Here is a 26053-nt window from a genome sequence, read left to right as displayed (position 1 = left end):
TAAAAAAGACATCCATTTGTGCTGGATGCTTTGATATTACTGTTTACCAATATGCTGACAGATACGTAGCTATAATGTAAACATGATTTTTCTTCAGAAATGCCAAGTTTTTTCAATAATTTAGAAATAGACAAGTTAATCAAATGATATTCCAAATTCTTTCTTAAGGCAGACAATGGACCTATTACATCTGGGCATCAGACCCTATGACCAAGAGCTGTCCGTGAACTGTTAGTAATGAGATGGGGTGGGTGGGAATTGTCACCCATGATATATCCAAATTCATGTAATAAGGGGTCACCTTGTGTTTTCTCAGAATTTTAATTTAATTTATAAATAATTCATAAATTTATAAATTTATTAATATAAATATATAAATATATTATATAAATATATTTACTATATTATATGTTATTATATATTATAGTCAAAGAGTCAAAATATTACAGTCAAAGAGTCAAAATAATATATATAATATATTATTATATATTATAGTCAAAGAGGATGATAAGGAAACAGTGAGCTTCTCTGCATCTTGATTTCGGTATTTATTTAAAAAGGAGAGTCACAGCTAAGATAGTTGGGAGGTGAGGGGTAGTGCGTGCCAGGACCAGGGACATACTGGATGCCTCAGGAATGGCTGCTGCCACAGCTCAGGTCGGTTAGTCTGGGTGGCTTCCTTCCTTATATAATAATATATAATATATAATATATTATATAAATTATATTATATATTATATAAATTATAATATATATTATATAAATATAATTTATAAATTTATTAATAATACAAGAATTTAATTCTTATAAAAGAATTCTTTCTAATTTAATTCCTTTTAACAGTCATAGCAAATAAAAATGTCTATTTTGACAATTCACACACAAAATTGTCTTCAACCCACTGAAATATCTTAAACCAAATGGATTGAAAACCAAAAGAGAAGTTAATTTTTGTCTGAAACTAATATTTAAGTGTTGTATACTTTCAAAATGCCTTTTGTAGAGATGATTCCATTGTACTGTCCCAGCCAACATGTGAGGCTCATGTCATCCATTCCTTCCTGCTTTCACTCATTTACACAGTGTGATCAAGTCTGATGACTGGTCAGTAACTTTTCTACCACCTGTGCTCACAGCAATGAACAATGCACAAAACCCTTCCGTCCCTGGGAGAAGACATTTTAGTGAGGAAAGAGACAATAAGCAACAACAGAAGAGGTAAAACATGTATTATTAGGTGCTCTTGAGTGCTAAAGAGAAACATAAAGTTGGCATGGGGAGTCCAAGGGGTTGTGGTTTAAGATAGGGTGGCCAGGAAAGCCTTGCTGAGATAGTGGCATCTGAATAGGAATGAAGGTGGTCGGATCCTGAGATGGTTATTTGGGAGAGCAAGAATCCCAGGCAGAGGGAATAACAGGTTCAAAGGTCCTAACAGTAGCCCAACAGCTGTGCCTGCGGAATTAGAAGGAGGTGGGTGTGGCTGGAACATAGAGAGCCAAAGGGGCAAGTTAGGAGCGGGGAGAGGACAGACAGAGAGGGAACAGAAATCACAGCTTACAGGTCACTAGATAGGTGTGGCTTAGACTCTGATGGAAAGGAAGGTTCTGAGTAGAGCAGTGACAGGAGCTGGCTTTCGCTGAACAGGATTACGCTGGCTCCTATTGAGAAAAAAAAAATGTGCTGCAGGAGCGGGGAAGGGTTGGAAGCAGAGATTAGCTTAGAAACCATTGCAGTTACTTTGGTGTGAGAGGATGGGGGCTCCTTTACGCAGGAAGCAGTCAAAGAGGATGTTAAGGAAACAGTGAGCTTCTCTGCATCTTGATTTCGGTATTTATTAAAAAAGGAGAGTCACAGCTAAGATAGTTGGGAGGTGAGGGGTAGTGCGTGCCAGGGCCAGCGACATACTGGATGCCTCAGGAATGGCTGCTGCCACAGCTCAGGTCGGTTAGTCTGGGTGGCATCCTTTTTATGTTCGCCCTGTTGAGCATGCACAGTGCTCTCATAAATGCTGTGATTTAAACCCCTATCTTCGCACTTAATGCCTTATTTGGACATTGCCCATCTGCGGCACTAAACTGGAACATTCTTTTGGGCAGGTACCACATCTTCTTCCCCTTTCATTATCAGCACCTAACACACAGCTGGATACACAGTAGATTCTGTTTGAGCTGGGCCTCCTGTTGAATGAAAGAGAACTTATAAGGCCTAGGGGCAAATAGATCTCTTCACTCATCTCCAACAGGTATGTGTTATCATCACGCCTTCTTTGTTTCCTTTCCAATTCAATTAATATTTAGAGTGGTATTAACTTTCTCAGATGTGGGGGGGGGGGTGAGAACAAGAGGTCCTAAAAGAGAAAGAGCAGAAAGAACACTAGGTGAGGCTCTAGAAAGATCTAGTTCTAAGCCATTATCCACCCATTAGTGGATGTGTGACCCTGAGCAAACCATTTAACTTCTCTAAAGCCCAAATTTCACATCTGAAAATTGAGAATAATTATATTTGTCCAAATTTGAGAGTGGGAAGAATCTAATGATACCTACAGTACATGCTGAAGAGCTTTGTAGTATATCCTGGACTGAGCCATTGCCGCCCAAATGTGCTGTGTGTTTGAGAGCCATAGTATGGGATACACAGTAATACGGTTTCTTGCATTCAGCTGAAGGAGAAATCCTGGCTATCTGATCATTTGTAAGATGCTCATTTTTATGATACGTTGGAAATTATACGCACTCACATGCTGTGTATTAATTCTTTTACATAGCAATTAAAAATGTAGGCTCATGCCATAAAAGATAAAGCCAAATTCAAGATTGCAAGCATAATTCTAATGGAGAGTACGTTAACAAGTCCACATTTTCACTTACCTCCCTGTGGAAAGAACTGTGAGTAAATCTCTTTGAAGGTTTCTTCATTAACAACACCACTGGGACATTCCTAAAGAAAGTGGTAGAGAAGCAATATGAGCAAAGTGTTCATAAAACTGATTTTTTTTTTTGCACATTTTGAAACGAAACTGTCTACTGCGCAAAGCTGCACCAGGGAAAGTGAAATATCCATCCATTTTTCAAAGGGAATAGAAGCACACAATAAACTCTTCTTTGTTCCAGGTCCCACAGAATGAAAAAAAAATTACAGATGTAAAGATCTTCTCATATTATAAATATTAAAGCCGTGCTGACACATAAAAAAACACACCATTGCTTTTAAGGATACAAATGTTTATTATCAACAAAGTAAGAGGAAATTACATTGTTTTCATATAAGAATGGTATCACAAGATGATTATGATGTGCTCTTTCCTGAATCTTGGTACCATGTTTCTCTGGTGATTTGCTGGACCCACAGTACCTTTAGTTCAGCGAGAAAATGGTATGCTCCATGTGGGAGTGGTGCAAGGAGGAATAGTTCCTAATTTCTGTTCACAGTGTGTTCAGGAGTGCATAATAGTTTGTAACAGGTGACCTTCAGTGAGATGGGACCACAAGATCTTTTTAACTTCTGGAGAGAAGGGTCTGAAAAGAAAGAGTCCTGAACATAAAGAATTTCCATTTTTATTCCATGGATGGAGTTACTTTTCAGACTGATGGATACTGACCTTCGGAACTCCACTAATGTTGGACCACTGACCTGGTGGGACAGAGGGCAAGGCTACCTGTACCAGAGTGGATCAGGCATTTTCCACAAAAGGAACTGAAATCTTAAATGTTAGAAGAGGTCTGTCTTGGTGCTAAAAATGAAGACTAAGAGAATCATAGACAAAGATGAGAGCAAAATTTCCTCCACTCTCTGGAGTTAAAGAATGTTCTGGTCAGGAGTCTGAGGTGTAGAGACTCGTGAAGCAATAGACACTGATAATTACATAACAATCTGACATTAAGTCACATATGGGATGTTAATTGTACATTGAATGTGGGGCGGTGGTAAGCTCTGTCCAGTCTTTTTGAGTGGCTCCTCAGGAACAAACAGCCCCACTTTATTTGTCTCAGCTGTTATGGTGCTCCCATGATGTCTGGCTCTCCCCAGAATTCACTGGGGAGCATCAAGGGTGTGTTAACTTCCCTGCCCTGAGATACAGATATTCTGTGTACTTTAAATTTGACACTGTTCCTGGGATCTTAAAATAATCATCTGTTGGGGTATTAAACCTTCTCCTAATCCTCAAAATCATTGCCCCCTCATGAATAAACTTGATTTATTAACTTGATCTTTCTTTATTCCAATGAGCCTGTTACTCACAACTAAAATGTGCCTTACATGAGAAGTTTTCTATTTTCTCACTCATTGGTTTGAAAGGTAGGACCTTTGATATATGAACACAATTTAAAATAATGCCTTCAATGTGAACGTGTGTTTACAGAGCTTGTCAATGTATATTTTTCCCATTTGATCATTGTATTAGACCTATGACTTAGGAGTCCACATTCACTGAGGCAGAACTGAAGGTTCTGTGGTCATGTTCTAGCCAGTGGGGGAGCTGGAATGTGGGCTTGACACTCTCCAGATCACCACAAGATTTGGGATTAGATGACCCTTGTAAAAATAATGACCCTAAAGGCCTAAGAGGATTGGATCAAAGAAAAGGCAATCAAAAACAAATGAGAAGAAAAACAGTTAATTTTATTTTTAAAATTGTTTACAGTTAATTTTATGTTTGCGTTATTTTATATTTAAATTTGTCTGGGCCACAATGCCCAAGTACTTGGTCAACCATTATTCTGGATGTTTCCATGAGGGAATTTTCGATGAGACTGACATTTAAATCAACAACATTTGAGTAAAGTTGATTGTCCTCCATAATTTGGGTGGGCCTCATCTAATCAGTTGAAGATCTAAATAGATGAAAGACTGATCTCCCCTGAGCAAAAGGGAATCCTGTACAGAAGCCTGTACCTTCTGACCTGATCTGCAACACTGGCTTTTCTTGGTTCTATGGCAGAAAGTCTTTGGACTCCAACTATAACTTTTTCCTGAGTGTCCAGCTTGTCTGCCTCCCCCATCAGATTTTGAACTGGCTAAGCCTCTACAATTATGTAAGCCAATTACTTAAAATAAATCTCTTCCTGTATATAGGTACATCTCTTAGTTCAGTTTTTCTAGAGAGTCCTAAGATATAAATGAATGAAAAATCACCAGCTATAACCTTAAAAGGAAAAAAAGGGCATGTCTCTAGCTAATCACTCAAAACTTTTAACTTCATGACTCTTATTTGGCAGCAACAGAACCAATTTTAAGAGCAAATGAACACTTGTAGTTGAGCCCTGAACACATGGAAATTGTGATTTATTGGCTATTTAATTCTGAGCCATCTGCTTGGGATATCAAGAAGAGAGCAATTGGATGACTGTGTCATCAGGTGTGAAAAGTCAAGCTGGAAACCTATCTGGGAGGTAAAATGACTCTTGTGAGTGGTGAAGATGGGAAGTAAAGGAACATCTGCCCTCAGCAAACTTGTCAGCTGCCTTTGATCTCTAGCCATGTTTGATGGATACATCGTATAACATGAAATGAAATTTAGAAATTGACTGCCTCAGATGTGTTTATATTCAAACACATGTCTGTGTCAGGCAAAACCCTCTCTACCATCTAGAAGCTCCTGGCCACGTTTTGGGGGTTGGCCTTACCAGGTGAAGTTGTCTTTATCTATCTTGCATTCATTACATCAGTTTACATCTTTAACCAATACATAGTGTATGCTTATTTTTCTAGAATGTTACAAGAAAGTCAGGGCAGCAGCAATAAACACATCAAAGGTCTTGCCCCCATGGGGCCTCCATCCAAATAGAAGAAAAAAGTTCAAAAATAAGTCAAAAAAGGTAAAAGTAAGTCCAGAGAGTGATGATATTTTGTTTATTCTTAAGAGTTCTTATGGAAAAGCAATGCATGTTACTCCATTCAGGTGAGAAAAATTAACCAAATTCTATAGGACTCTAGGGATTTATGAAATGGTACAAATGATCTATTATCTATCTTTTCCCTCACCTCTTTTGTGGAATGGTACCTCCACCTCTCCATCAAGAACAGATTTGATCATGCTGTGTATACAGCCAAATGTATGCCATGAACAATGTAGCTATATTAGGTTAACTCCTGCTGTAGTAACATTAACAAACAGGCCCCCAATTATATAAGTTTAAAAAAATGTAGTGTATTTCTTGCCCATCTAACCATCTAATTGATGGTTCTTCCCAGAATCTTTAAGGGACAGAGGCAAATGAATGCTTGGCCATCAGAGGGGGTTCTAGAGTCCATGGATGGTCTCATCCAGCAGGAGAAAAGGACCACTGAGGAGTTTCTGTGGGAGGTGCCTATGGGCCAGGTCTTGAAGTGCAAAGGGCTACGCATATTTTCCATTCTCATTTTGTTGGTTAGAAATCACTTAATGCATCCACCCCAAACAACAAGAGAACTCTTGCATGCCCAGGAAGAAGACCAGACGGCGGATTTGGTGAATGATTAGCAGTGTCTGTCTCAGAGATGCTCCAAGTGTCTGTGCTCTGAAATTTTCTCCCACTGATGCTTTAACATGACCATCATCATGGTCTCCATGCTGCTCCACTCACCATACTGCTGAGTGATTACTCAGCAGTATCAATTCCTCTGGTGACATTTAATTTATTTTTTTAATTTATTTTTAATTTATTTTTGTCATAACAGTATTCATTATTTTTTCACCACACCCAGCGCTCCATGCAATTTGTGCCCTCTATAATACCCACCACCTGGTACCCCAACCTCCCACCCACCCGTCAATTCAAACCCCTCAGATTGTTTTTTAGAGTCCATAGTCTCTCATGGTTCACCTCCCCTTCCAACTTCCCCCAACTCCCTTCTCCTCTCTAATTCCCCATGTCTCCATGCTATTTGTTATGCTCCACAAATAAGTGAAACCATATGATAATTGACTCTCTCTGCTTGACTTATTTCACTCAGCATAATCTCTTCCAGTCCCGTCCATGTTGCTACAAACGTTGGGTATTCATCCTTTCTGATGGAGGCATAATACTCCATAATGTATATGGCCCACATCTTCCTTATCCATTCGTCCATTGAAGGGCATCTTGGTTCTTTCCACAGTCTGGCGACCGTGGCCATTGCTGCTATAAACATTGGGGGTACAGATGGCCCTTCTTTTCACGACATCTGTATCTTTGGGGTAAATACCCAGGAGTGCAATTGCAGGGTCATAGGGAAGCTCTATTTTTAATTTCTTGAGGAATCTCCACACTGTTCTCCAAAGAGGCTGCACCAACTTGCATTCCCACCAACAGTGTAAGAGGGTTCCCCTTTCTCCACATCCTCTCCAACACATGTTGTTTCCTGTTTTGTTAATTTTGGCCATTCTAACTGGTGTAAGGTGATATCTCAATGTGGTTTTAATTTGAATCTTCCTGATGGCTAGTGATGATGAATCTTCCTGATGGCTAGTGATGATGAAAATTTTTTCATGTGTCTGATAGCCATTTGTATGTCTTCATTGGAGAAATCTCTGTTCATATCTTCTGCCCATTTTTTGATATGCTTGTCTGTTTTGTGTGTGTTGAGTTTGAGGAGTTCATTATAGATCCTAACCAAAAAGGTAAAGGATCTGTATTCGAGGAACTACAGAATACTCATGAAAGAAATTGAAGAAGACACAAAAAGATGGAAGACCATTCCATGTTCTTGGATCAGAAGAATAAACATTATTAAAATGTCGATACTGCCTAGAACAATCTATACTTTTAATGCCATTCCGATCAAAATTCCACTGGTATTCTTCAAAGAGCTGGAGCAAATAATCCAAAAATTTGTATGGAACCAGAAGAGACCCCGAATCGCTAAGGAAATGTTGAAAAACAAAAATAAAACTTGGGGCATCATGCTACCGGATTTCAAGCTTTACTACGAAGCCGTGATCACCAAGACAGCATGATACTGGCATAAAAACAGACACATAGACCAGTGGAACAGAGTAGAGAGCCCAGATATGGACCCTCAACTCTATGGTCAAATAATCTTCGACAAAGCAGGAAAAAATATACAGTGGAAAAAAGACAGTCTCTTCAATAAATGGTGCTGGGAAAACTGGGCAGCTATATGTAGAAGAATGAAACTCGACCATTCTCTTACACCGTACACAAAGATAAACTCAAAATGGATAAAAGACCTCAACATGAAACAGGAATCCATCAGAATCCTAGAGGAGAACATAGGCAGTAATCTCTTCGATATCAGCCACAGCAACTTCTTTCAAGATATGTCTCCAAAGGCAAAGGAAACAAAAGCGAAAATAAACTTTTGGGACTTCATCAAAATCAAAAGCTTCTATGGACTCTGAAAAACAGTCTGAGGGGTTTGAAGTGGCGGGGGGGTGGGAGGTTGGGGTACCAGGTGGTGGGTATTATAGAGGGCACAGCTTGCATGGAGCACTGGGTGTGGTGAAAAAATAATGAATACTGTTTTTCTGAAAATAAATAAATTGGGAAAAAAAATCAAAAGCTTCTGCACAGCAAAGGAAACAGTCAAAAAAACAAAGAGGCAACCCACGGAATGGGATAAGATATTTGCAAATGACAGTACAGACAAAAGGTTGATATCCAGGATCTATAATGAACTCTGGTGACATTTTAAATGGATGATACTTTTTTTTCAAATAATACATTTTATTTCCATCATGTTCCTTTTCTTTTTTAAGTTATTTTTATTAATATATAATGTATTAGCACCTTAGTAAGTCTTACACATCTGAGTATGGGTTTATTCATTAGGTTCTCTTCACTCTAAGAAGAAGGATCTAAGCAGTAGTAGAATTCTTAGATTTAGTAGTAGAATTCTTAGATTTAGGGAAAGTGAGAAAAGCCTCACTCATCCACTTTGGGAAGTTATTATAAAGCTTCTATAAGCCCAATAGTTTCTGTATTATGGTCTGATGACTTTTTGTCTGATTATTAAAAAATTATCATTCTGCAAAAATTTACTATCTATAGAAAAGGATAAGGAAAGGGCACCTTGGTGACTCAGCTGGTTAAGCTTCTGTCTTTGGCCCAGGTCATGATCTCAGGGTCCCAGGATCTAGCTCAGTGTCTGGCTCCTTGATCATCAGGGAACCTGTTTATCTCTCTGCCCCTCCCCCAAGTTGGCTCTCTCTCTCTCTGTCTGTCTGTCTGTCTCTCTCAAATAAATAAATAAAATATTTTTTAAAAAAAAGAATAAGAAAACAAATATTGCCTATAATTATACTACTGTAAAGTTATTTTGGTAATGTATCTAAGCATATTAATTTAAAATTGGAGAAAAAATTTTTTTTTGTTTTTTGTTTTGTTTTTTTTTTTTTATTTGACAGAGAGATCACAAGCAGGCAGAGAGGCAGGCAGAGAGAGAGAGGGGGAAGCAGGTTCCCTGCTGAGCAGAGAGCCTGATGTGGGACTCGATCCCAGGACCATGAGATCATGACCTGAGCCGAAGGCAGCGGCTTAACCCACTGAGCCACCCAGGCGCCCCAAAATTGGAGAAAATTTTGATGTGAATTTGATACAATTTGATATGAATAAAATTGGGATAATACAGTAGTTTTGCATCTTATTGTTTTGAGGCCCCTTATTATTTCTTTAACTTAACAATACATCCTGAACATTTTTCATGTCATTATTTTTAATGGCAGCCTAGTTATGTGCCCATTGAATTTATCATATTGTTGGATACTAAGGACATTTTAGCATTGGGGGACTACATAGGAATAAGGACGTAATTAAAAGTCTAGCACAAACAGCTGATTGCACCTAAGGTTCTTTCTTAATGACTAACCCAGAAGGAGAATCCCTAGACCAGAAGGTTTAAGCGGTCGTGAGGTTCTTTACAAACACGGTCACACTGCTTTCCAGAAAGCTGCACTGGTCTGTACCCCTGCCACATGTTTTTGAGAAAGCTTCACATCTATGTATGCTGGCCAGAATCACATGGGGATTTGACATGTACCAGATCCCATGAACATACACCAATAGTTTGCTTCCCTCATGAGCCTAATCACCACTTTGAAAATTAACAGAGGGCCTCAAGGCATTTGCGCAGATTCCTCTAAGGGATAAATTGATGTGTGTGTTTTTCATGCAGACAGGATATTTTGAGGGAAATCTGCTGGACTGCACTACCACAACCACAGACGTTTACTGAGCCTCTATTCAAGGCCTTCTTACATACAGTGTTTAACATTTTCACTAGCCCTGAAAGGTGGTGATTCTTTAGAGAAGGAAAGTGAAGGTTGAGGAATTAAAACTAAGAAACTCATTGGAATCACAGTTTTTCACAGAGCTATCCATTTGCTTGTTCTTTCAACAAATACTTATTTAGTACCTTCCATGCATCAGGCACTGTTCTAGGCACTGAGTGAGTGAGAAACTGGACTGAGTTTTAAAAATTCCAGTTTTGCTCTTATGGAATTTAAAGTTTAAAGTTCCATGGAATCAAACTCATATTTGCCTGACCTTTAATTGCAATGTTGTCTTGCTTTCTGTATTATTATCATTTTTCTTTTTTCTATTAGGACTAAAGAAGCAGTCTTCTGGTGCAACATCCATAAAAATACTTCCTTTGGGAGAACAGACAGTGTTTATTTCCTCCCAGAGCCATCTATTGTGGTTGTGTTGAAGACACCCACATGTAAAAGAAAGCCATTCAATCAAAACTGGGGACATTGATTACAAAAATACACATGCGTGCGCACATATATAATGAAACTGTATTTTGTGAGATTTGTGGAAATTGTTGTTAAATTTTTTTTGAGAAATTATTGCCTTTCATCCAGCAAGGACCTGCACATGTATGCCTCTTCACCACATACAATTTACTCTAATTATGAATAGCTTGACACTAAAGAGGTTTGGAAAAAGTTGCAGTTTTTAGGACAGGTTAAATGAACTACTTCATCAAATGTCAAGGAGTTGGAGTTTCCTGGCACTCTGCTGTCTACCACATTAATCTGCTCTGACCAGCGAGTTTCCTTTATTACTTCTTAAACCCTTCACCATGATATGATCAGGATGCAATAAATGTAGAATGAGATTTTCTCAGCACATAACTGCCATACATTTGTCGTGTAGTCAAGTCACTTGTCCTGTGGCGCCTTATAGATGCATTTCTTAGTGATCATTTTCAGCTCTCTTACATAGGGTCATGATGAATATGAGTGCCAAAACCCATTGTAAATAAACAGTTAATATTTTCCTACTGCTAATATCAACACTAATCAAGTGGGTTTTTTATGACAATTAACACGAGGATGACGATGATGGTGATCATGAGAAGTACCGTGATGATAAGCAAATACATGAGCACTTTCTATGTTCTAAGCACTGTATTAAATGGCTTACATGGATTATTTCCTGTGAATGGAAAGATGCTAGCTTTACCTCCATTTTTCAGATGAGGAAGCAAGCAGAGAGACTGACCATTAGAAAGTGGCCGAGAGGGCGCCTGGGTGGCTCAGTGGGTTAAGCCGCTGCCTTCGGCTCAGGTCATGATCTCAGGGTCCTGGGATCGAGTCCCACATCGGGCTCTCTGCTCAGCAGGGAGCCTGCTTCCTCCTCTCTCTCTCTGCCTGCCTCTCTGCCTGCTTGTGATCTCTCTCTACCAAATAAATAAATAAAATCTTTAAAAAAAAAAAAAAGAAAGTGGCCGAGAATCATCTCTTGATCAGAATCAGGAAACTAGAATGTTTAAGCAACTTCATAGAAAACCCAGTTCAATTGTTTCATTTTAAAGGTGGAGAGAGTGAGGCTAAGGTTACAGGAAGTGCCCCTTAACCCCACAGTGGGCTGCTGAGCCTTACCTTGTGTCCGGGTTTCCCGAGGTCTAAGCTGATGCACGGACTTCAGAAACCCCTTCATGTCCAAACAAGAGCTGGCATGTTCTGCCTGGCGGTTTTTAGAATAATCTAGTGAAATGCTTCTGATTCTGGGTTCTGAACTTAAGTAGAATTTTGATTGAACCTTTGGTCTGCCACTTCAAATCTGTATAGCTTCAGATAAATGGTTTAATCTGAGTCTCATTGTTCTCCCCTCTAGCATGGGGATAACTATTGACGTCAGAGGGCTGTTCGAAGAATTAATAAGATAATGCATGTTATGCGATTATCTTAACCCCCCCTATTTGCATATCCTATTTGTTCATTCATGAAAGCTGTTGGTACAGTAGTAATAATCTCAAATTTGGTAAACAGAACTCCATTATACAGTGTTGCTACGACATTGTTGCAGCAATACCAGAGTTAAATGGTGTTCATCAAAGCAGTTGAACCTACTACAGTGAAGGTCTGCTATGATGTAATGAGCCCATAAAACAGATATTAGTTATGCTTCCTCCTCTAACACTATAAATTGAATGAACTCTCTATCATCAGAGTTTACTCTCAAAGGCAGGGGAATACTGCAATTGTAAATGACAACTGAGAAGAACAATGGCCACCAGATTAGAAATAAATGTTAGTAGAAACCCAGCAGCATTTTATCCATTAATTCAAAGGAAAGCTTTCCCTAGTAATGTATACGTGAGTACATTAGAAATACAGCACTCCAGGGTGCTTGGGTGCCTCATGTGCTTAAGTGTCCGACTTGGTTTTGTCTCAAGTCTTGATCTCAGGGTCATGGGATGGAGCTCAGTGACTGGCTCTGTGTTCCACAGGGCATTTGCTTGAGATTCTCTCACTCTGCCCCTCCCTCCCCAAGCTTACACGCCCTCTCTTTCTCTTTCTCTAAAAAAAAAAAAAAAAGAATTACAGCAGTCCATGAAGACTTCTGGGAAAGTACCTCAGAAAGAAATTCATGCATATATAGAAAACTGCTAGAGAAATTATTTTCTGAGGTGAATCATGAGTCCTTGCATGTTTATCTCACAAGAAAGCCTTTCAGAATTTCCTTGAAAATTATCAGAATACTCTAGAAATAGTTGCAGTGATATGCAAATCAGGTGTATTTTCTCAGTGATATTTGTCCACTCCACTGGCTGAAATCTCCTCTTCCCATAAATCATCCTGCCCTGGTGTATGTCATCTGCTCAGATTCAGGATTATTATCAAACATTTAGAGATACCTCTTTAGAAATCCAAAAGGAAGAAGTATGGTACAAGAATGTCATGAGAAAAAAAACTAAAACTAAAAGGCCTTGTGAAAGAAATAGTTCTGCAGTAACCCTTTTATGATGTCTATGAAGTCACATTTTTTAAGCATCCATGTATTTCATCCACTCTGACAGCTGTTGCTAAGGAGAGTATACTTGGTGGTGCTTATGTGGAAAATCTTGGGATTCTACCAACAGAAATGTCATGCCATCCATGTTTTGTCCAGTATCTGTTCTTTCAGTTTTTCTCCCTGACAAAAGAAGCAGACTGACACGTCTTTGAGAAGTAGAACCAGCAGATTTTGATGGACCTACCAAAGAAAACACAAAGGCTGGACATCAAACACTCAGATCAGAGAAAAGAAAGAGGAAAGCTCATATCACTACCCAAATAAGGTGTGCATCCATTCGTTCTTCTGGCAAGAAGAAAGTGGCAGGTAAGTTGGCACTTCTTAGAAGAAGTTACCTTCTTAAGCAGTACAATTGTTAGTGACCATACTTACAGGGGGCTGTGTGCAAGTTCACAAGCAGAGACCAGCAAGCATCCTGGACACTTAGAAGAATGCGGGGCATTAACTCGTGAGCTACACCAAAAGGGAACAGCTGAAACGGACTAGGCAAGGAGAACAGGATTTCATGTGTGGTAGACTTCAGGGCTGTTTATCATAAATATGTGAGTAAGAGGATTAGCCCTACAGTTTTCAGAGCATAAAAGCTGATCACTAAGAACTAGAAGCAGTTTTAAATTTCTGTTCTTTTTTTAAAATTTAAATTCAATTAATTAACATATAGTGTATTATTAGTTTCAGAGGTAGAGTTCAGTGATTCATTGGTCTTACATAATATGCAGGGCTCATTACATCACATGCCATTCTTAATGTCCTTTACCCAATTACCCCATCCCTGCATCTCCATTCCCTCCAGCAACCCTCATGTATACCACATGGACCCCATCCAATTATTATAGTTAAGACTCTGGTGTCTGCAGTGCCCCAAAATCAGATAAGAAGTCTCCTTACAGAGGATTCTTTAACAAGAGTATTTTTGTCTGGTTGTATTACATGCTATGGATATATCACAACATTTGGGAAATATTGGCTTTTGTTTTCTTAATTTTTCAGGATTAGAGCATATCAAGCTGAGTTATAATTTCATGGCCAAAACAACTTTTTTATCCTTTGAGTTCTTCTTTCAGATTTCCCATTAATTAGTTTATTAAATCATTAAAACAACCCACCACTTCCAGTAGGGATGACTTTCACAAGACAGAATGAACTCACCAATACAATAAAAATGAAGGAAGGAGCATTTCATTTTTGGAGACCTGCAGTTGGAAAGCATGACTGGCTTTATATATTATTCCACCCTGCTTAATACCTAATCCAACTGGGAAAGCATAGATTCTTCTAAATTAAATTCCACTCCCCCTTCCTGTGTTTGGAACAGGGTTGCTCAGAAAAGTCATTCTCTTAATAGCACGACAATTCAAACATGGCCTAGCATTTCATAATTACGGGAGAATTTTTGAAAGTTCAAATGGTGCTTTGCCATGGCTTGTACTGATAATATCCCCAGATTCTGTATGTGAACTTCTCTGTTCCTCTTAGACTTGGTAAATACTCTGTAGGCAGGGACCGATTTTTATAAAGCCCAAAAGCCCAACAGTGTTTAGAACAGAGAGCATTAAAAAATGTTTATCTTTTTCTTTTTTTTTTCTTTTTTTTTAAGTAATCTCTGCACCCAACACGGGGCTTAAACTCACAACCCTGAGATCAAGAGTCACATGCTCTACCAATTGAGCCAACCAGGTGCTCCTCAACCTGCTCTTAGCTTTTAAGATATTAGAAAATAAATTTGCTCTGGAGGTATCTTTGAAAAACTTTATGCAAATTTTTGGAATGTCATATATTCCCAAACATTTTTTTCCCCCCTGTAATTTGCCTGTTCTTCTCTATCTAGCTGATGCCTTGTGTTTTTTGTTTTTTAAAGATTTATTTACTTGGAGGGGAGGGGCAGAGACAGAGAGGGAAAGAGAGAGAGAATCTCCAGCGGACTTCCACTGAGTGTGGAGCTTGAAGCAGGGCTCAATCTCAGGACACTGAGATCAAGAGCCTGAGGTCATGCCTGAGTAGAAACCAAGAATCTGACACTCAACTGACTGAGCCACCTAGGAGCCCCAGAGGCCTTCTGTTGTATTAGTCAAAGTCCCCACTTTCTCTTATATATATCTCTACCACTGGAGACCATTAAATGGTTACGAAGAATTTTTGAGGTCAAAAACTTGGTTCCACTCCCTACCTTCACCACTTTTTATCATAAATGTGTTCATAAAAATTAAGAGGAAACCACCAGGGTCCGGGGAAAACATTTCTTATTTCAACAAGGATTTTCCGATCTTTACTGTATTCAACAATTGTGCTGTAAAAGCTCATTGAAAATGAGAGGATTAGTCCTTCAGTTTTCAGAGCATAAAAGCTGATCACCGAGAACTAGAACCAGTTTTAACTTTCTGTTCTTTTTTCTTTAAGTTCAATTAATTAGCATATAGTGGTGTATTATTAGTTTCAGAGGTAGAGTTCAGTGATTCATCAGTCTTATATAACACCCGGCGCTCATTACAACATGAGCCCTTCTTTATGTCCGTAACCCAGTTACTCCATTCCCGTAGGCCCCTCCCCAATCCCCTCCTCGGTTTGTTTCCTGTGACTAAGAGTCTCTTATGGTTTGTTTCCCTCTCTTATTTCATCTTGTTTTATTTTTCCCTCCCTTCCCCTATAATCCTCTGTTTTGTTTCTTAAATTCCACATATGCGTGAGATCATAATTGTCTTTCTTTGATAGGCTTATTTCACTTAACCCTTTCTAGTTCCAGAGGGTATGCTTAGCTAAATAGTCAATCGGAGAAAGACAACTATCATATGATCTTCCTGATATGAGGAAGTGGAGATGCAACATGTGGGGCGTTAAGGGGGTAGGAGAAGAATAAATGAAACAAGATGGGATTGGGAGGGAGACAAACCATAAGTGACACTTAATCTCACAAAACAAACTGAGGGATGCTGGGGGGAGGGGGGTAGGGAGAGGGGGATGGGGTTATGGACATTGGGGAGGGTATGTGCTATGGTGAGTGCTGTGAAGTGTGTAAACCTGGCGATTCACAGACCTGTACCCTGGGGATAAAAATACATTATATGTTTATTAAAAAAAATTAAAAAATTAAAAAAAATACTCTCTAGTTCCATCCACGTCATTGCATATGGTAAGATTTCTTTTTTCTTTCTTTCTTTTTTTGATAGCTAAGTAGTATTCCATTGTATATATGGACCATATCTTCTTTACCCATTCATCTGCAGATGGATCTCTGTGCTCTTTCCATAGTTTGGCTATTGTGGACATTGTTGCTATAAACATTGGGGTGCAGGTGCCCCCTTGGATCACTACATTTGTATCTTTGATGTAAATACTAGTAGTGCAATCGCTGGGTTAAATTTCTGTTCTACTGTCATTTATTTTCTCTCAATCTAAGTTTCCTCACTTGTAAAATGACCTCTAAGAAATACCGATGTCACATGTAAACAACAATGGAAAATTAAAATAGACAATGTATAAAAAAGAAAAATTTTAAAAACAGGATACAACCAAGATGATGGACATATTTTGCTGCTTCTAAAATTTGCATTAAGAAACTTCTGCATTCTGTAATACACACATTGGGCTAAATATCATACTCAGAAAAAATGTAGAGAAGCACTTCTCTCCATAATATTGGAAAAGACACAAGTGCTGGGTGATAATCAAGATTCAGTTCCGTTGTTTGAGTGTGAGGGTATAGGCATATTCCTAGCTCAGTGAGGATCCCTCATCATCCTGGATGAAGGAGAAATCCCAGGCACAACTTTTCTCTGCACTTCAAACTCTCTTTTGCAACTCTAAGGAAGAGGGAAATTATACAAGATTTACAGCCAAAACACAAATAAACAAACATAAAACCTCAAGTTCTATCTCTACTAACAAAGGAATCATTATTGAAATGTCCAGCCTCTGAGTCTCAGTCTATAAAATGTAGAAAGTAATAGAATTTTACAGTGAGGGAATGATAACTCAGAGACATTATGTATATAAAGATCCTAGCACTATTCTAAAAACTCTACAAATGTTGATGTCTTTTAATATTCTCGAGTCCTTTATGCTGATTTTGCAGAAATGAAGTTGCCCAAATTTTGCAGGAAAACCCTTTCTGGGATCAGGCCCAAGTCCTAAACCTTCGTTGGAATGCATATAGTTATCTGATTTAAAGAGTCTTCAGAAAAAGTTTTCCCCAACTTTATGCAAAGAGAGGGTTTATTAGGACAAAACTCATTCAGTCAGTTACAACACAGTTAAGTTCTGCAGGTATCTGAAACCACTGAGGGGGTGGGAAAAGACAACATTGACCCAAGAGAAAGCCTGTGTATTAGATCTACTGATGCACAAAAAATTACCCAAAACTTAGTGACTTAAGACAACTCAAGTTTATGATCTCATATCTGTGGGACAAGGGTCTGTCATGGCTAGGCTGTGTTCTCTACTCAGGGTCTCACACTCAACATGTTAAGCTGACTGGTTCTCTTGTGGGCCTGGCAGTGTTCCTCCTAGCTCATTCAGATTGTTGGCAGGATTCTGTTTCTTTTGGTTGTAGGACCAAAGTTCCCTTTACCTGGTAGACTATTAGCTGTGTGCCTGGCTCGGTTTTCTTCTCATGAGTTCTGATTTCTTTTATCTTTGAAAGGGCTCACGTGAATAGATCAGACTCATGAGGATGATCTCTGTGTCTTAAGTTCAACTAATAGGGGACTTTAATTACAACTGTAAAATCTCTTTAAGGGAATCCCTCGATTAGTGTTTGGTTGAATAACCAGGAGACAGGAATCACGAGTGGGCCATTTTCAGAGGTCTGCAAACTACAGTCTGCTTCTTCTCAATATGAGTGGACCTCAGTTTTCGTAAGAGTTTCTGTTCAAATGTCTTTTCCATTGTAAACTTCACTACGTGGAACCCTAGTTTAGCTAGATTTGAAAGGAATCAACCTGTCAACTCTGTGTTCAGCAGTGCACAAGAGAAGCAGTAACTGAAAAATGAATATTCTTTGTATGATTGCTATGAAGAGTTATTCCATATGCTGAGGAGTGTCCTGTCCTTATTTATTTCTGCTCTATATCATCAAGGTCATTATGCAGATTTTATAAATTCAATTGCTTTCAAATTGGCATGACATCAGCCTACTAATATTGGAAAAAAAACACAACTGAATAAAAAAATTCTACTTTAAAGAATCATGCAATATTTCAGTTGGAAAGAATAAAACACTGATATGATAATATGCAAGCACACACACACACACACATATATATATTATATATATATAATATATATATGATTGTAAGAAGATGTATTTTTCTGGAGCTTTGCAACAATCTTATTCTCAGTCTCCTTTTCCTGACCTACTGCATTGGCTAGATTCTGGCTCTTTGAGGACTTAATTGTGCCTATCTTCTCTAGGCTTCTTATGTGAGATCATACATTTTCCTCATTGTGTAAGCCATTTTTATTTATTGGTTTTCAGTTACTCAGAGTCAAAAACACCCTAACATATGCAATGACCCTGTGGTCATTTTATTACCTCTCTCAACAGAATGGGAAAATGGAAATGAGCTCACTTTATTGTTTGCTGACAAATTTGGTGGAAGTTCTACTGGACAAAGAAGCATAGCGTAGAGATTGCTTATAGGTGTGTCTATGTATGTAGATAGAGTAGATTTGACTTGTCTAGTCTAGATTTTAGAAAAAAATCTGGTCTATGATATATTGAGCTTTGAGGGAATGCAGAGGGTGCAGGATAAAGAAAAGTAGCATTTAATGATCACCCATGCTCTGCTGGACACTGAGCCAGCTTGTGTAGGAGATGGGTGTCCTCATTTAGTCCTTATAATAAGTAAAAGAAGTAGATATTTTCTTACATGGTATGTAATAAATGAGCTCAGAGAGCTTTAAAAAATGTCCCCAAGGTCAAGGAGATATTCAGCCATAGGACTGGGATCTGAACCTGGAGTTGGCTAAAAAGCTTTTGTGTTTTCCTAAGCTGCCCCTGTGAAAGGCAAGCATAACTATAGAAAAGAAAAATAAACTCATGGAGAACTTTTACCCAATATTTTTTAAACCTATTAATTCCCACTCAAAAAAAAATCATCAATCAGTTATTCAACAAATATCCCCAGGTCAGCAAGCATGGGCCCCACCCATGCGGAGCTTACAGTCTGTAAGGAAGACAGACATTCTTCAAATATTCACAAGAATAAATGCCAATGGCAAATGGCATGAAAGCTCTAACTGCTTTTCCTAAGTTAACTCATATGTCACAAGTGAAGAAATGCAGGACAACCACTTCATTTGCTTTAATGAGAAAGGTATAGCACAGCCCTTCGATACATCTTATCATATATTCCATTAGCTTTGCTTTCTTGTTCTTAATTCTGAGAAAGGAATATTTTGTCCCTCTCTCAGGTACTCGCTTCTCAGCAAGCTGCTGTTTCCAGTAGCAGCCCTGAATTTCTGGAGCTTGGCTACACATCGGAGGAATGCTTATTCTGTTTAATTAAATTCTGTTTGCTGCAAATACTTAAGAAGTCATACCCTTCTTCGCTTCAGCTTTTTTCAGAGGCTCTTCCTAAAGGGGACAATTAGCAAGGGTCACTACCTGGGAGAATAGCCCTGCCCTGACTCACAGTGTGTTCCCTACTGCAGCGCAGTTGCTCAAAAGAAAACCTGGGACCTACTTGTTACTCTAAGTCAGCTGCCCAGAAGGCTTCAAAGTGGTGTCTGGAGCTCAGATGATGAGCCAGATCAGCCAGCCAGCCTCAAACATTCTGAGCGTTTTATTACAGCATCAAGGCACAAGGGGGCAGCAGTGTCCTCCATGAGAGCAGGAAATCTGATTTCTGGCTCACACTCTGAGAGTTCTTTCCCTAAATTTGGTGTAAGTCTGAATAGATTTCTTTCCAGAAAGTTATTTCCTATTTATGGAAGGTGGCTGTGATATCCTTTTCCCAAATTTGGTATGTAGAATTTAATTTTTTTTCTTTTTTTTTTAAGTAAGTCAAACTCATGACTCAGATCAAGAACTGAACTGAAACCAGAAGTTAAAGACTTAACCAACTGAGCCACCCAGTCTAGGTATATAGAAACATTAGCGATTTCAGGGAAAGGGGCCCAGAGACTATTAACTCCTCCATTATGGATATTTTAGTTGGAGTAAATCAGCCTAAAATTACAATATTCTTTTTTTTTGGCAGTTGCCCAACCTTTTTAGTTAGGCAAAATTTTAGTCCTCAAAAATCTGCAGGTTGTATATCTTAAGGAAACAATTAAATAAGCAAGATGACAACAAAATCCCAAGTCTGAAATTTGAATAAATTTGTTCTTAAGTGCACACGGGTTCTGAACTCAGATTGCTTGGATTTGCTTGGTTATATTATTGGGAAAGTTTTTAATTTTAGAACAGAAATAATGATAATACTTATCTGAGATATTATGAAGTTTAAATAAACATAACCCATATACAATGTTTAGTAAAATATCTGGCATTAACTGCAGTGAGGATGATTTCTGTAACAGAGGGGTGATCATTATGACCCCATTCAGTTTTTGTTATATTTTAACTTAATGGAGGATTTTATATTTATCCTTATTAAATATTTTGTTTATTTAATCCTAAATCAATCTTCCTTTTTCTTGTTCTAAATTTTAGCCTCTGCAATTTGTAGCCTCTGGAATTTCTTAGCCCCTGGCTTAAACTCTACTCATATCATTAGTTTTGGGACTTTGAGTGGGTTACTTAACTTCTGCAAGCCCGAGTTTTCCCATCATTCATTTATTCATCAAATATTTTTGAAAGCATATTATATGACAGAGAGTGCAGAAAGTGTTGGGGATAAACAATCAACAGGACGATGAAGCCCTCTGGGGAGTTTGGAATCTATTAGAGAAGGCTCACATGAAAGAAGGAGCTCCAGAGATGATCATTTAGCTAGTAAGTGCTCCAGTGGAAGGATGGGAAACTAGTACAATCCAGGAAGGGTTACAGGGAAGACTTTCTTGAGGAAGTCACACTTGAGGGACTTTGAAACAGAGACTTGAGGATAAGAAGGATGAGAAGTTGGCAAAGAGCTGGGGGAGAGGTCAAGGGCATGTGTAAATCCTGGCATGAGTTCAAGTCATACTGAGAGTCTCAGACCAAGTTAGTTAATTCAAGGCCCATCAGACATGTCAAGGATTGAGGTCTTTACCATTGATGTGATGAGGATAATATACCTGTTTTATAGGGCTCTGAAGAGAATTAAGTGGTCCTTTATACAAAGTGCCCAGCAAAAGGGCAAATCACATTCCACACAATCAACATTGTTCTGTTTTCTCTCTGAATTTCTAACTCTGGTACAGTATTTACTCAATACATAATTATTTAGCATCTACTAAGGTGGACAAAGCTCTCTGCTTAAGCTGAATAAACAGAAGAGAAAAAACAGATATGGTCTTGCCTTGGTGGAGGTTTTCCACCAATCAGCTACTCTGTTCTTTGTATGGGTGAATTTATTTCACCTTAACAAGAGTTTCAGCATAGCTGAGGATTAGGGTCTCTTGTTCTCGTCTCTGAAACTGGGGGAAAAAAAACATACAAACCACAGAATAAACTCATATTGCCATGGATTATACTGAAAATAATTTAGAATTATTACTTTTTAAGTAAGAGGTACTTCTGCATCTTTAATTTGACAATAATTAATGATGATGATGATGATAATTTCTACAACGCATACTTGCACATGATGCAGCTGATAAGGATGGATCTCTGTCCTAATACAAGTGCTAATGAGGCCTCAATGATACTGTGTTAGGAGCTAGCGTCCTTCTCCAGGGGTAGACATCTAACACCCTAGTAGATGTAGTTCTATGTAGATCTGATAACTGAAGTAGCCCAATTCTTATTATATTTAATATGTTAAATATTACATATATATATTTATTTAATATATAAAAATCTTGACTTCTCAGAAGTGTTCCGGGCATAGAAAAGAATCATCAAATCACAATCTACCACTTTTACTCTTCATTTATATCTATATACTTTTCATTTTTAGAGCTTGTCAATGTTCAAGACATTTATTTTGCAAATATGGTAAAGGCATTATTTCAGTCAGCAAGAGACCCCTTTAACACTCATGTTATAAAAGTTTGTGATGACAATTTTTATTCTTTCTAGTGAGGTATAAAGATATAGGCTTTATGTTCTTGCTACATATGAAGTGAAAACAATACAGGTTTTCTTTAGTAATGTATAGATGTTTTCATTTTCTTTTTCATCAGCTGTAACCTTACTGCTGCTCAGAGAAAGAGATTAATGTTTGGATTTAAATAATGGGAGATTTACCTCAAGTTTGTGTGTGTGTGTGTGTGTGTGTGTGTATTTTCTTTGTTTGTTTTATTATTTTTTTTGGAGTATGAGAAGTCTAGAATGGTTTGGCCTTTATATAACCTCTCAAAATATTCTAGATATCTCTTGCTTTTTCACAGCTTAACATACCTAGTAAGATCGGGAATGTTTCCTCTGGTAGTTACAATGCACAGTTGAAAAAAAAAAAAAAAGAAGACTTTTCCCCAGAGAATTGGGAAAATTTTATTTTAGCTATTGTTTCTGATTATACTTTCATTCTCACAAATAGTGTTGTCCTTCTTTAAGAACTATTTCCTTGATTCTACCATCAGAAAATGATTTGTCACTTCTTTCCACAAGTGTTTGATTTTTTGTATTTTTCCATCTTATGGCTCTGTGTCAGGCACTGTAAGGAAACTAATCCAGCTCATTACTTCAGAATAAAATATGAACCAGATATTATTGCAGAATACAAATTAATCACTAAGAGCACAGTTAGTACCTATATTATGATTTCTTCATTTTGTGACTACTATAGAGAGTAATGTTGAATGAAAGGAGGTATTATTCTTTAAGATCAGAATTCAGCCAAAGAGAAAGACTTTCTTTGGTGGGGGGATGTGGAGGGAAGTGAGTTATGGGGAAAAGATGGAATAGTGTTGTTTCTGACATATTGAAGTTTGAAACTTTTGATGGACACCCAGGGGGAGATAGAGAGTTAACAATCAGGAACGAGTCTGGAGCTCAGGTAAGAGATCTAAGCTTGTATCTATGGATTTATGTGCCTTAAGCACCTAAGTATAGAGATCTCTCAAAGAAAACATAGAATGAAAAAAATCAGGGAGCTCAATACACAGTCTTGGGGAACAGCAACATTTAAGAGATGGGCCTGGGAGAAGAAGAGTGGTACCAGAGGGAGTAGTCAGAGAGGTACAAAGGGAAGCAACAGATGGCAAAGTCAAGGACTTCAAGGAGCTCATGGCTTCTATTTCCAAACTAAGCAGAGTTCAGTTAGGTCCCAAGAGGTCATGAAGAGGAAGGGATAAAAGCATAGACTCTGGAACCAGACTGCATGGGCTTGAATCCAGGCTTTCCTACTCATACTACGTGTGTTCCCTTGGAATAGTTTCTTAACTTCTCTGTGCCTTGGTTGCCTTCCTTATCTGTAAAATGGGACTAATAGTAATATTCTTATCCCATAGAATTCATATAGAGATGACATTGGCCAATATTTGTAAGACCTTAGACCAATCTTCACTTCATAATATACACTAAGTACATTTACTAAATTTAAATCAAACAATTAATTAATTTCAAGACCGCAAAGTATTCAATACATTTGCAAAGGAAAAAGAGTGTGACACACACAAAACTGAGTACAGGGAAAACTGGGGAAATTTAAATGAGATCAATGGGGAGCTTAAATGTCAATATCTTGGTTGTGATAGTGTACTACAGTTTTGTAAGATGTTATTTTTAGGAGAAAATGGTATGGGGGACCTCTTTGCACTATATTTTGCAACTGCTTATGAATCTACATTTATCTTAAAATAAATGACTTAATTTTTTTATGATTTAATTTTTTAAAAGATTTTATTTATTTATTTGACAGACAGAGAGAGAGAGTCACTAGTAGGCAGAAAGTAAGGTGGGGGTGAGCAGGCTCCCTGCTGAGCAGAGAGCCTGATGTGGGGCTCAAGTCCTCGACCCTGAGATCATGACCTGAGCCAAAGGCAGAGGCTTAACCCACTGAGCCACCCAGGTGCCCCAGGATTTAATTTAATTTAAAACAAAACAAAACAAAACAAAACACTCATAACCATGAAAAAAAGTAAGGAAAAACAGTTTAGATGACATAGTAGGGACAAAGATTATAGCTGGAGATTAAATTGGAGGTGAGATATTATAGACAGAATTTAGATCATTCTTTTAGGAATTGTATAATATCAGTATAAGAATAAAATTTGCCAACAAAGAGGGCAGTGTCTGCAAATAAATACTGCTGTTTGTAATGGTTTGCAGTATGTACTCCCATGTATGTTTTTTAAGTACAAGAGAGATTTGAATAGGTTTAGAGGATATAAGGAAACAGCCAGGAGAGACAGGGTGGGGAGAAATTAGAGATACAGAGTAAAAAGGGAGCAAGATATCAAAAGGAATGGGATAAAGAATACGGGGAAAATGGAATTTTTTTTTTGTCCTGGAAAGAATAAGACAGTAAATAAATATAAATCTAGTACAGCTATGTACTAGACCATGTTCTAGGAAAAGAGGGTATGGTGGTGATTGTCTATATTTTCTCTGAGAGAACAGATGTTTTTGTAGATGCACTTATTGACAGAATCAGGAGAGTTTTAAATGATGTAAAATGATGTAAAGGTATCTAATTTTAGCTAAGTATAGATGGAGAGACATTCGACTATGAAAAAGTAAAGGGGATATCAAATTGGGTATAACATTTGTGAATTAGTAGTGACACTTATACTTCTGATTTTCTCCTTTTGACAATAATAGAAGAGTAAATGATAGTGGTTGACCTCAGAGTTGGCTTTTTGCCTCATGGACATTATAATAGGCTAAAAAGAAATGGTGTCCCAAAAGATATACTTACTCTTAACCCTGGGAACTGTGGATATTACCTTATATTTTAAAGATGTGATTACTTTAAGAATCTTGAGATAGGGAGATTATACTGAATTACCCAGGTGGGCTCTGAATACCATCACAAGTGTCCTTATAAAAGAGAGGCAGAGAGATTTGATTTACATGCAGAGGGAGAGGTGATGTGAAGATGAAGCAGAGATAATGGTCTTAAAAATTGGAGTGATGCAGGCACAAGCCAAGGAATCCTGGCACCCACCAGAAGTTGGAGGAGGCAAGGAACAGATTTTCCCCTAGGGCCTCTGGAGAGAACATAGCCCTGCCAACTTCTTTATTTTGACTCAGTGTTGTTGATTTCAGACTTTTGGTCTCCAGACTGTGGCAGAAAAAATTCTGTTGTTTTAAGTCACCTTATTAGTGGTATTTTGTTAAGTCAATCATAAGAAATCAACACAGGTATGATCATAGAACAAGAGTAAAGGAGCAGGAATGTTTCAGAGCTGTTTCATGCGATCAAAGCTGTATGGACTGGATTAATGTGGGGCTGGAGAGACTACAGCAGAGATGGTTGTGACAATACTCTGGTGTTTAAAGTCAGTATGCAGGAAGTAGTGGGAGACAGGGCCCAAGGTGTTCAAACAGAGGGAAAGTTGTGGTTGAAAGGGGGAGACTAATTTAAGATTTCCGTAGTGCCACACTTTTAGGTAATTATAAGGTTCAAATTATTCATCAGAGTGAAAAGTGGAACAGAAGAGAAAATAATGGCATTCAAAAAGCCAAGAAACACTGAAGTTCAGATAGGTTTCTTTAAGGTCAGTTTCATGGATGTTGTTTTCAGGCCAGGAAATCAAGATGTTTAAGTCAGAGATCAAAGTATTTAAAGAGTATGAGTTAGTGA

General features: G+C 38.1%; 1 protein-coding gene across 5 annotated transcripts in view; it reads right to left on the bottom strand.

Moving 5' to 3' along the window:
• The window catches only part of KCNIP4 (potassium voltage-gated channel interacting protein 4), a 1144126-nt gene that overhangs the window by 30050 nt on the left and 1088023 nt on the right, over positions 1–26053 (bottom strand). For all 5 annotated transcript variants that reach the window (XM_044225907.1, XM_044225911.1, XM_044225910.1 and 2 more), the window contains one exon: positions 2868–2937. In XM_044225907.1, the coding sequence (XP_044081842.1) occupies positions 2868–2937 (70 nt within the window). The remainder of the gene's footprint in view (positions 1–2867; positions 2938–26053) is intronic.

Source organism: Neovison vison, chromosome 11 (genome assembly GCF_020171115.1).
Source record: "Neovison vison isolate M4711 chromosome 11, ASM_NN_V1, whole genome shotgun sequence".
NCBI lineage: Eukaryota > Metazoa > Chordata > Mammalia > Carnivora > Mustelidae > Neogale > Neogale vison.
This window is presented reverse-complemented; position numbering and strand designations above follow the sequence as displayed.